Consider the following 12,477-nt stretch of genomic DNA (forward strand, 5'->3'; position numbering starts at 1 on the left):
CCTAAAGGCTGAAGAGCACTTGCAGACAGAGAGCTGCCACAGGAGCACAGAGGCCTAAGGAAGACCTGTGATTAAGGGGAGCCAGACAAATACCCCACAGAGTCTTGAAAACAGCCTTCCATCCCCAAGCTTTGCCCAGAGCTCCAGGCGGTGATGGACTATCCTGCACAGGCTTAGGCCTCACGGGGTACCTGGCTCTCGGGACTGGCTATCATCACAAATGTGCAGGTCCAGGCGGGAGATGAGCAGATGGTAGGAGGACTCTTTCACATCAAATTTCTCAAAGTACTGGCTGAGGCGGCTGCTGCTGCTGTTGCTGCTGCCCTGGCTGCCACCGAACGCCTGGGCCCAGGACTGCTGGGCGCTGGGAGCAGGTGGGGTGATCTACATGTGACAGAGAGAAACAAGAAGCCAGACCCAGACAGCCTCCTTGCTGGCTTTCTTTAAGCTTTAGTTCAGCCTGAAGAAAACCACAATTTGACAAGGTGTCCCTTCCTTCTCATAACTATTCGCCTGGTATCTCATGTAGGTCTATCCCACTTAAATAACCCAAACTCCAAGAAGCCAAATTATAATTAATCTAGTAACTGTCAGAGTCCTGTTCTGAGATTTGAATTGCCTTCTAAGCTCCCACCCCCCTAGAACTTAGCTGACTGATGCTAAAACACCTCCTCCAGGAAGTCTTCCCTAAATGCTCTCTTTCAGCCCAGGTAGTTGGATCCCTTTTCTTTGTGCTCTCATGGCACAGTGTTTACCTCTATTACAGCACTTATCACATAATATTGTAATAACTTGTTTATAGTCTATATTTTAAGACAGCAAGAGTTCCAAGGACAGGAACAAGAGGCGTTCCAGTGGCTAACACTGTATACCTAACACACTAGAGGCACCCAAAGAACAGAATAACTGGATAAATCAGAGGCACAGGCAAAGCCTACGTACCTACAGAAGTGAATGACAAATTCCCCCAAATAAGCCTAATAAAGTCTAGGCTCCACATACGGTGGAGGTATGAATTAGGTCCGGCCTACCATCTACCCACTGCCACCAAGGGTCTCTGTTTCACTTCTAACCTGTACAGGTTCAGGGGCCAGGCTCTTTCTCTGCTGGGCTGACTTCTCCATGGCCTCACTCAGTGATTCTGCATATTTCATCATAGCCTTGAGCTGTGAGTCAGTTAGCACCCAGAGCAGGTCATCCAACAGGAACATCAGCTTGGAGGCTATCACATTGCAATCTTTGGTCTGAAGGGGTCACATAGAACACAGTGTTCAACATCTGGTACCATCCCAACTACTCAAAGTGACCACTGCCCAACCAATTTCAGAGATGGCTTTTCAATCCCCAATACACGAAAGGAAAGTATCAAGCACTGTGGAGAGTCAATTTCTTACAAAACTACTAAAGTTTTCTGTGATTAACAAGAAGCAGCAATAATCAACTGCCTGTGTGTCCCTATATACAGGTAAAAATCGTGGTTTTCAAAATTAAAATGACAGGGAGGTAGAAATGTTTCCTCATTAGCAGATACAGTGCAATACTGAATTGCAGGTCCTCCCCTTTCTAATGTCATTCCAGGGGCCAATAACACTCAAAAAGGAAGAAATGCCATCTCCCATGCTATCTGGGAGAATAAAAGATGGAAGTTTTCATGAGGACAGAGAACACACTCACTCTTCTCTTGAGGGCTATTTGGATCCTGCCTTGGTTGGTAATAAGCCTCAGTGGAGTGGTGACTGGGTCCTGATCACCATTGTCTGTAGCATCTGCCTCAATTCGAAGTGTTTGCCAAGTTATTTCCTTAAATGTTAAAACCTAGAAGGAAAGAAAGTAAAATCCCTTAATTCTGTGGATGAAATTAATCAAGAGGAAGGAAGTCCAAGGGGAAAAGACTGGCAAGGCAGAGACCCCCACCATTCTCAGCTGGGATCCTACCCACAGAAGGCAGTGTATCAGAGATCCATAATTGAGGAAAGGATGTAACAGTAACACTGGACAGAAGGGATTCTTGGGTTCCCAAGAATGGGGGAAGACTTTGAGGAAATCCCCAAAGCACGAATAACATCCTTTAAGAATGAGTCCTATTCTGAACCCCCCATTCTCCCTTCTCAGAATGCCAGGGCTGTTACCTCTCCTCGGCGGGGGTCAGTGATACGGGTGAGGCGGAGGTCACTCTGCTGCCAGTTGGGGTTCACACTGTAGCCCTGGAGCTGCCACAATTCAAAAGAAGCGTGGAAGGCCTTGGAGTGAATCTTGATGGTGATGGAATTGACGATGATGAACATCCCCTCCACCACCTTCTCGGCAAAGCCATACTCACTACAACAAACGAGGCAGACCAACATTCAGGATCATATGACACTTGACACATACTCTTTTTTTTTTTGGCCATGCCGTGCAGCTTGCGGGATTCTACTTCTCCGATCAGGGATTGAACCTGGGCCCTGGCAATGAAAGCGCCGAGTCCTAACCACTGGACTGCCAGGGAATTTGTAGGCATACTCTTTATACTAGAAGACATAAGACAAGACTCTTAACAACGCCTGTCTTTGGATGCTAGAGCTGTGGATGACTTTCTAAAAATTTTTCTCCTCCCATTTCTGCTTTATATTTTTTACATTTCTAAAAATTTTTATGATGATGTAGTACTCTTTCTGATGAGATTTTTTTTTTTAAAGAATGGAATAAAAGAAAGAGTTGACCTGGAAACAATCTCTGGTTAGAAAGAATAAATTGAAAAAAATATTTTCACAGTCCACAAACTACCTGAATAAATAATGAATACTGTCTGTGAGGAGAGCTATAACAACAGAAAGGAAACACTAGGTTTCTATAACATCTTCAAAGACAGAACATACTCTGCAAAAGTAGTGAAAAGAGGAAAGAAGTACAGCCAGGTTAGCATGAGGTCTAATACTGTGAAATCTAGTCAAGAACAGTCCCACCTCTGCCCTGTCAAATCTATCCCAAAGAGCATAGCTGTGTTTTATAGTGAGAGGCAGAAACAGCAGGGAGAGGAACAAAGGCCATCCTTAAAGTCCTTCCGGACGTGGAAAACACAGACATTCTTGACATGTAGGTGGAACAGTTCTCATTACAAGAGATAAAAAATTCTGGGAATTACAAACTGGAAAAAAAAATCTTTGCAATTTATATCACAAAGGGCTAATATCTCTATATAAAGAGTTTCAAAAAACTCAGAAGAAAAAGACCAAGAGCCCAATAAAAACGGGACAAAGTAGGGACAGTTCACAGAAAAATAAATGCAAATAGATATTAAACATAAAATGATGTTCAACCTCACTCATATATAAAAACTACACTGAGAGTCACTTGATTTATGACAAAAGTGACAATGTAGTCGGGAAAAGACTGTCTTTTCAATAATGGTGCATATGGTCGGTTTGAGGCTATCTGCAAAGAGAAAAAATAATATTGACCCTTATCTTACATTAAACAAACAAAAAAACAAGTTTCAAGATTGATCGTAGATCTAAATGTGAAAAGTCAAACAATAAAACTAAAAGAATAAAGTTAGAAAAAAACATAGGAGAATATCTTCATGCCTTAAGATAGGAAAAGATTCCTTAAACAAGACACAAAAAGTGCTAACCATAAAGGGAAAAATAGATATATAGGACTATATTAAATTCATTATTTCTGGTCAACAAAAAAGTAACATTAGGAGTGATAGGGAACCCACATAGTAGGAGAAGATATTTGTAATACATGTATATAACCAAGGACTTGTTTCCAGTATAAAGAACTTCTACAAATTAATAAGAAAAAGACAAATAACCCCCAAAATAACCCAAAAGATAAATGGGGGCTTCCCTGGTGGTGCAGTGGTTGTGAGTCCGCCTGCCGATGCAGGGGACACGGGTTCATGCCCTGGTCCGGGAAGAGCCCACATGCCGCGGAGCGGCTAGGCCCATAAGCCATGGCCGCTGAGCCTGCGCGTCCAGAGCCTGTGCTCCACAACAGGAGAGGCCACAACAGTGAGAGGCCCACGTACCACACACACAAAAAAAGATAAATGGGCAGAATACATCAATGCTTTGTGAAAGAGGATATTTGAAATTCTAATAAACAAATCATTCAAAAAAATGCAAACTAAAATCGTAATGTGATACAACTACACATCTACTAGATGGCTAAAATAGAAAGAGAGACAATACTAAGTGCTAGCAACACTGCCGGGGGAAAAGTGGTACAAGCACTTTGGAAAAGTGTCCAGCAGTATGAACTAAAGCAGAACATATGCACAGCCTATGACCCTGCAACTCTACTGCTAGATATATAGAAATCAGAAATGTGTACATACGTTCACCAAGAGGTATGTATAAGAACGTTCATAGCATCACTATTCTTTTCTCTTACATATTTTTAATTTACGTACAGAAAAGATCATTCTTTGTGGTGTACACATCCAGGGTTTCAACAAATGCATAGAGTCATGTATCAACCACCACAGTCATGATAGAGAACAGTTCGATGTAGCATCAGTATGCTTAATAGCCAGAAACTGCAAACAAATCAAATGTCCATCTACAACAGAATGGATAATTGTGGCATATAATGGAATAACATACAGTAATGAGGATGAATGAACGATAACTACATGTAACCACATGGATGACTTTCACAAACATCATGTTGAACTAAAGTATGTAGACACAAATGATGACATAATTTGTGATTACATTTATATAACTTTAAAAATAGGGAAAACTAACGTGTGGTGTTAAAAATCAGGATAAAGTTATCCTTGAGGGTGGGTATGACTAGGAAGGGTGCAGGAGGCTTCTGGGATTCTGGAAGTGGTCTGTTTCTTCTTGTAAAGAATCATTAATCTATACACTTATTTGTGCACTTCAATATAACTTACCAAAAAAACTACACAGAAATACCATGTGTTATCTTTAGACAAAAATCCTAAAGTTTGGACTTCCCTGGTGGTGCAGTGGTTAAGTATTGGCCTGTCAATGCAGAGGACATGGGTTCGAGCCCTGGTCTGGGAAGATCCCACATGTCACAGAGCAACTAAGGCCGTGCGCCACAGCTACCGAGCCTGTGCTCTAGAACCCGCAAGCCACAACTACTGAGCCCACATGCCACAACTACTGAAGCCCGCACGCCTAAAGCCCATGCTCTGCAACAAGAGAAGCCACCGCAATGAGAAGCCCGCGCACCACAACAAAGAGCAGCCCCCACTCGCAACTAGAGAAAGCCCGCACGCAGCAATGAAGACCCAACACAGCCAAAAACAAAAAAATAAATTTAAAAAAAAGCCTTAAGTTTGAAAATATTGTCTATTGGCAAGGCTCTTGGAAAACAAGAACTCTTACAACATTGCTGGTGGTAACATGAAATTACAAAATCCTTATGGAGGGTAATTTAGCAACGTCTATCAAAATTATACATGCATTTGCTATTTGACCCAGCAGCCCCACTTCCAGGAATCTATCCCAAAATATGCTGGCAACAAAAGTGGAAACAAACCAAATGTCCATAAACTGATGAATGGATAAATAAAATGTGGCATATCCACACAATAGAATATTATTCAGCCATAAAAGGAATAAAGTACTGATACATGCTACAACATAGCTGAACCTTGAAAACGCTATGCTAAGTGAAAGACACCAATCACAAAAGACCACATAATATATGATTCCATTTATATGAAATGATCAGAATAGATACAGAAAGCAGATTTATGGTTGCCTAAGGCTAAGGCAGGGGAGAATGAAGAGTGACTGCTAATAGGTATGGAGTTTCTTTTGGGGTGATAAAAATGTTCTAAAATTGATTGTGATGATGGTTGCACAACCTGGTGTATACACTAAAAACTACTGAATTGTATACTTTAAATGGATGAATTCTGTAGTATGCGAATTATACCTCAATAAAGCTGTTTTTTAAAATATGCTGGAAAAATACTAAGTAACTTACGAACAAGGTCATTTATTACTGCACTATTTGTAACAGCAAAAAACCTAGAAATAATTCGAATATCCATCAACAAAGAACTGGCTATATGAACAATGACGCCTCTATAAAATATACTGAGTATTCTGCAGGTGCAAAAACGAATAAGAAATATCTCTCTACATACTTCTATGAAGTGCTCTCCAGGATATACTTTTAAAAGAAAAAAGCAATGTGGAAAGTGTTTATGGTATGTTACATTCTGTGTAAGAAACAGAGTGGAGACAATACAAACATACATACATATAACATACCTTGTGTTATAGTTTTAACTTTGGAACTAGGTAATTTTACATAGGTTAAAAAATAAATTAAAAACAATTTAAAAAATTAAAACAAACTGATATAAAACTCCTAGAAGATAACATAAGAAAAAACCTAGATGACCCTGGGTATAGCAATTACATTTTAGATACAACACCAAAGGCGCTATTCATGAAAGAAATTATGGATAAACTGGACTTCATTAAAGTTAAAAATCTGCTCTGTGAAAGACAATGTCAAGAGAATGAGAAGACGGTCCACAGACTGGGAGAATATATCTGAAAAAGACACATCTGATAAAAAAGACTGTTACCCAAAATATACAAAGAACTCTTAAAACTCAACAATAAAACAAACAACCCAATTAAAAAATGGGCCAAAGACCTTCATAGATACCTTACAAAAAATGATATACAGATAGCAAATAAGCATGTGTCTTATAAGCTCTACATCATATGTCATCAGGGAAATGCAAATTAGAACAGCAATGAGATTCCACTATGCACCTATCAGAATGGTGAAAATGCAGATCACTGACAACACCAAATGCTGACAAGGACGTGAAGCAGCAGGAACTCTCATTCACTGCTGGTAGGAATGCAAAATGGCACAGCCACTTTGGAAGACAGTTTGGTGGTTTCTTCCAAAACTGAACACACTCTTACCACAGATCCAGCAATCATGCTCCTTTGTTACTCAAAGGAGTTGAAAACTTAATGTCCATACAAAAACCTGCACATGGACATTTATAGCAGCTTTTTTCATAATTGTCAAAATTTGGAAGCAACCAAGATGACCTAATAGGTGAATGGATAAATAAACTGTGGTATATACAGACAATGAAATATTATTCAGCACTAAAATGAAATGCGATATAGAGTCCTAAAAAGACACGGAGGAACCTTAACTGCATATTACTAAGTGAAAGAAGGCAATCTAAAAAGAAGGAATCATCCTGGAAAAGGAAAAACTATGGAGACAGTGAAAGGACCAGTGGTTGCCATGGGTTGGGGCAGGGAGAGGGATGACTAGGTGGAGCACAGACGATTTTTAGGGCAATGAAAATACACTGTATGATACTATAATGGTGAATACATGTCATTATACATTTGTCCAAATCTATAGAATGTACCACCAAGGGTGAACCTTAATGTAAACTATGGACTTTGTGTGATTCTGATGTGTCAATGTAGGCTTATCTATTGTAACAAATATACCACTCCATTTGGCGATGTCAATAATGAGGGAGGCTATGCATGTGTGAGGGCAGGGGGTATATGGGAAACCTTTGTACCTTGCTCTTAATACTACTGTTTAAACCTAAAACTACTCTTATATTGTCTTAAAAAAAAAAAATGAAACAAATGAATGCCTCTGTATGTCAAATTGGTATCCAACCATAAGAAGAATGATTTCAAGGAATTTTAAAACACAGGGTTTTTTTGTTTGTTTTCTGTTTGTTTGTTTTTTTCAGTATGCGGGCCTCTCACTGTTGTGGCCTCTCCTGTTGCGGAGCACAGGCTCCGGACGCGCAGACTCAGCGGCCATGGTTCACGGGCCTAGCTGCTCCGCGGCATGTGGGATCTTCCCGGACCGGGGCACGAACCCGTGTCCCCTGCATCGGCAGGCGGACTCCCAACCACTGCACCACCAGGGAAGCCCTAAAACACAGTATTTTTTTTTTTTTTTTGCGGTATGCGGGCCTCTCACTGCCGTGGCCTCTCCCACCGCGGAGCACAGGCTCCGGACGCGCAGGCCCAGCGGCCACGGCCCACGGGCCCAGCCGCTCCACAGCACGCGGGATCCTCCCGGACCGGGGCACGAACCCATGTCCCCCGCATCGGCAGGCGGACCCTCAACCACTGCGCCACCAGGGAAGCCCCTAAAACACAGTATTTTGACAATACATCCCTAATGGGATATATCATAAGGTTAAAACACACATACACACAAAGAAAGCTACTGCATTCAGTAGTCTTATCGATAGTTATAATACTGGTTTTGTTATTTTTTGAAACTACTGAAAAAGTTAATCATTTATTATATTATTGTAGTTAGGAACCAAGATTCAGCATATGAATAAAAAATACAGGGACTTCCCTGGTGGTCCAGTGGTAAAGAATCCGCCTTCCAATGCAGGGGATGCGGGTTCGATCCCTGGTCAGAGAACTAAGATCCCACATGCCGCGGGGCAACTAAGCCCACATGCCACAACTACTGAGCCCGCACACTGCAAACTACAGAGCCCACATGCGCCACAACTAGAGAGAAGTCCATGCGCTGCAAAGCAGAGCCCATACCGCAATGAAAGATCCTGCACACCTCAACAAACACCCCGTGTGCCACAACTAAGAGCTGACACAGCTAAAAAAGAAAAAAAAAAAAAGAATCCAGCATTTATCTTGACATTCCTGTACAAACTGTATTTCAAATAGTTGGTGAAAGAAAGTTCTTTATAGAAAATCACAACTAATAAATGCAATAGGAAAAAAGAATTATAAAATCTCAATTTTCTATCCTACAATGATATAATAGATCTACAGACAACTATCATCAATGGTCCTTAAACCATGAGGTAAGAGGTAGATGAGGAACTTACCATAACGGACAAGTCAGGCCAACATCATCTGAATCCACTGATTAATCCTAACCAAAGGAATATTATGTGCCTCCCGTTATGTTACAGTAGGAAATACATGGTACCATTCATGAAGTATTTTTACCAAGAAAACAAACAAACAAATAAATCAAATCCAGCCTTTAAATCTAACTAGCAGATTAAACAAGAAACATTTTAAATGACACCTTGAGGACACAATCAGCCAAAACATAAAATGTGGGAAATTCTTTAGAAGAAATACTCCAGTTTCTACAAAGAACAAATGATATATAAAAAAGTGTAGGGGTGGGGTACTGTTCAGAGTTAAAGCGCTTTAAAAGGCATATCCTCAAATATAAGGTGTGGAGATCTGTGGCACCACACTGAATTGTAAAAAAATATTTCAGGGCTTCCCTGGTGGCGCAGTGGTTGGGAGTCCGCCTGCCGATGCAGGGGACGCGGGTTCGTGCCCCGGTCCGGGAGGATCCCACATGCCGCGGAGCAGCTGGTCCCGTGAGCCATGGCCACTGAGCCTGCGCATCCGGAGCCTGTGCTCTGCAACGGGAGAGGCCACAACAGTGAGAGGCCCACGTACCGCAAAAAAAAAAAAAAAAAAAAAAAAATTTCAGAGACAATTCAGGAAAACCGAATATGCAATAAGTATTAGATGATAAGGAATCCCTATTAGTTCTATTAATTGTGATAATAGTACTGTGGGGTTTTTCCTTTCTTCTCAATCCTGTCTGTTAAAGACACACAATACAGAAGTACTTACAGGTGGAATCATATGGCACCTGGGATTTGCTTTCAAGAACTACAGAGTGGGGCTTCCCTGGCGGCGCAGTGATTGAGAATCCTCCTGCCAATGCAGGGAACACAGGTTCAAGCCCTGGTCCGGGAAGATCCCACATGCCGTGGAGCAACTAAGCCCATGCACCACAACTACTGAGCCTGAGCTCCAGAGCCCGCATGCCACACCTACAGAAGTCTTCGCACCTAGAGCCCGTGCTCTGCAACAAGAGAAGCCACCACAATAAGAAGCCCGCACACCGCAACGAAGAGTAGCCCCCGCTGGCCGCAACTAGAGAAAGCCCGCGTGCAGCAACGAAGACCCAACACAGCCAAAAATAAATAAATAAATAAATAAATAAATAAATAAGAACTACAGAGTGTGCGAACACACACACATACACATACACAAAGTGGCAGAAGAAAAGTATAAAAAGAATGGTAAAATGTTGAGAATTGTGAAAGTTAGATCTTCGGTGCATTGGGGTTCAGTACACTGTTCTCTCTATTTTAGTGCATGTTTGAAATTTTCCATAATAAAGTTTTTATTTTTTAATTAAAAGGTGATCCGGGGCTTCCCTGGTGGCACAGTGGTTGAGAGTCCGCCTGCCGATGCAGGGGACATGGGTTCTTGCCCTGGTCCGGGAAGATCCCACATGCCGCGGAGCAGCTAGGCCCGTGAGCCATGGCCACTGAGCCTGCACGTCTGGAGCCTGTGCTCCGTCCGCAACGGGAGAGGCCACAACAGTGAGAGGCCCGTGTACCTCAAAAAAACCCCAAAAAACAACAACAAAAGGTGATCCAAACCAGTTAATATGTTGTAAATAATAGGACCCAAAGCAACTAACCTCTGCCCTGAAGCGAGGGCAATAGGAGACTGTCCATTGGGGGGCCGAGGCTCTTCACATGTCTTCATCTCCACCTCTACCTTATCCAGACACTGAAATAAAAGCCACAGAGAGCTAAGCATCTGCACAAAATCCCACACAGCACAGACTGTGTCTTACCCATCTCTGTGCTCCAATACCTAGTCGAGGGCTGTGCCCACAGTAGGCAGATAATAAATGTCTGTCAAATGAATGAATGAACAAACTGAAATACAAAGAGAGCCCTCATCTTCACCCTTCCATTTCCATTAGCAGCAGAACTCCATGACAGGCATGGGATTAGCTCACAGCAGAAAAAGAAAACATATATCCAAGTTACTGAGATATTACTATTCCTGGGGACTCCAGTCTTTGGGGTAAAGATATGTATCAATCAGTTCCTGGAGGGCTTTCAGCTGATAATCACCCAACAGGCAACATGAACTAACCTTCTAATTTTTCCTCTGTCAGGAATCCAAAGGAAATGTAAAGGTAGAACCTGGGCAGCAAAACTTGTTTTAAAATAAAAACGAAAATCAAAACAAAACAAAACCAACTCAGGACTCCAGGGTCTTGTGTCTCAGTGCTAACTGCTATGTTGCACAGCAGTTCCAGAAAAAGCCCAGACAATAGTCACTCTGTCTCACAGAGAAGCTCGCAAGCCAGACAGAAGAACCCACACTCCCAAAAGGGACAGCCCATCAGGGCTCCTCCCCATCTTCTCTCAGATCTTCTAAAACCTTACCCCGGCCATCCCCATTTGATTACTTGCAATCAAGAAAGGTCATTACCAAGCAAATTGGGTGTGTCTTCAACTTTGTCCACTGGATCTGAAAGAGGAAAGCAAAGACTCAGGGCTATGGGAGTCACCCCTCAAGAAGGCAGGCCTGCTGGCCAAAGAGAGTAGCAGCGCTCTGACCCCCATTCTCACCCGGATTGAGGCCCTGTTGCAGTAGACCCGAGTGATGGCTAACCAGGTGGGAAGCTCCAACACATTCTGTAGAACCTCTTCATCCAGCTCCAGGTTGGTCAGCTGACCCTCCCCTTTCAGGGTGCTCAAATTGATTTTGTCCGGGGAAAGATTCTTAGTGAACCTGAAAAGAGTGATGATAAGAAGCTATTATTTCCACAGAAATCTGCAAATGGGCATTATAGCAAATAACACTTCTCAATTTAGAGAAAAGAGAAAGTTAAAGAACAAATGGGGACTAATGGCCACACTGTCTCTATGCCATGTAAGATGTTAGGTGAGGACTTCCCTGGTAGAGCAGTGGTTAAGAATCCACCTGCCAATGCAGGGGACATGGGTTCGAGCCCTGGTCCCCAAAGATCCTACATGGCACGGAGCAACTAAGCCCGTGCACCACAACTACTGAGCCTGAGCTCTAGAGCCCACAAGCCACAACTACTGAAGCCCGTGCACCTAGAGCCCGTGCTCCGCAACAAGAGAAGCCACCACAATGAGAAGCCCGCTCACCGCAATGAAGAGTAGTCCACACCCACCTCAACTAGAGAAACCCCGTGCGGAGCAACGAAGACCCAGTGCAGCCAAAAATTAATTAATTAATTAATTTTTAAAGAAAAGATGTTAGGTGAGACATGTCATTCTGTCTCGACTGTGTCATCTTTCTACTCAAGAACCTACGATGGGAATTCTGGAGAAATGGCTATAGCAGTGGCAAAAGAGCCTTTTGACATATCTGAATCTCCATATAAAACCAGAACTAGATAGCAACTAAAAAACCCATGGATAACATTTAAAACAAAACTAGAAGATAAAGCATCCTCATAAACCCTCATACACAAGCAGGCAGGGAAAAAACATTAAGAGCCACAAGACATGAGTGCTATAAGCAGCTGTGCATATCAACACAGAGGAAAACAATAGGGCATCAGACAGATCAGAGAACAGAAGAACCCCAAGATAACCAAGTACTCAGCGAAAAGCAATGTGGGCCAATTTGAGAA

At 42.3% G+C, this 12,477-nt stretch overlaps 1 protein-coding gene across 2 annotated transcripts in view; it reads right to left on the reverse strand.

Annotated features, from left to right (window-relative positions):
• BLTP3A (bridge-like lipid transfer protein family member 3A) overlaps nt 1–12,477 on the reverse strand; it is a 55,469-nt gene that overhangs the window by 24,108 nt on the left and 18,884 nt on the right. For both annotated transcript variants that reach the window (XM_060109507.1, XM_060109506.1), the window contains exons 2-8: nt 11,441–11,603; nt 11,301–11,339; nt 10,492–10,583; nt 2,130–2,319; nt 1,675–1,815; nt 1,074–1,244; nt 192–384 (exon numbers count right to left, since the gene is read on the reverse strand). In XM_060109507.1, coding sequence (XP_059965490.1) covers nt 192–384; nt 1,074–1,244; nt 1,675–1,815; nt 2,130–2,319; nt 10,492–10,583; nt 11,301–11,339; nt 11,441–11,603 — 989 coding nt within the window. The remainder of the gene's footprint in view (nt 1–191; nt 385–1,073; nt 1,245–1,674; nt 1,816–2,129; nt 2,320–10,491; nt 10,584–11,300; nt 11,340–11,440; nt 11,604–12,477) is intronic.

Source organism: Mesoplodon densirostris, chromosome 10 (assembly GCF_025265405.1).
Source record: "Mesoplodon densirostris isolate mMesDen1 chromosome 10, mMesDen1 primary haplotype, whole genome shotgun sequence".
NCBI lineage: Eukaryota > Metazoa > Chordata > Mammalia > Artiodactyla > Ziphiidae > Mesoplodon > Mesoplodon densirostris.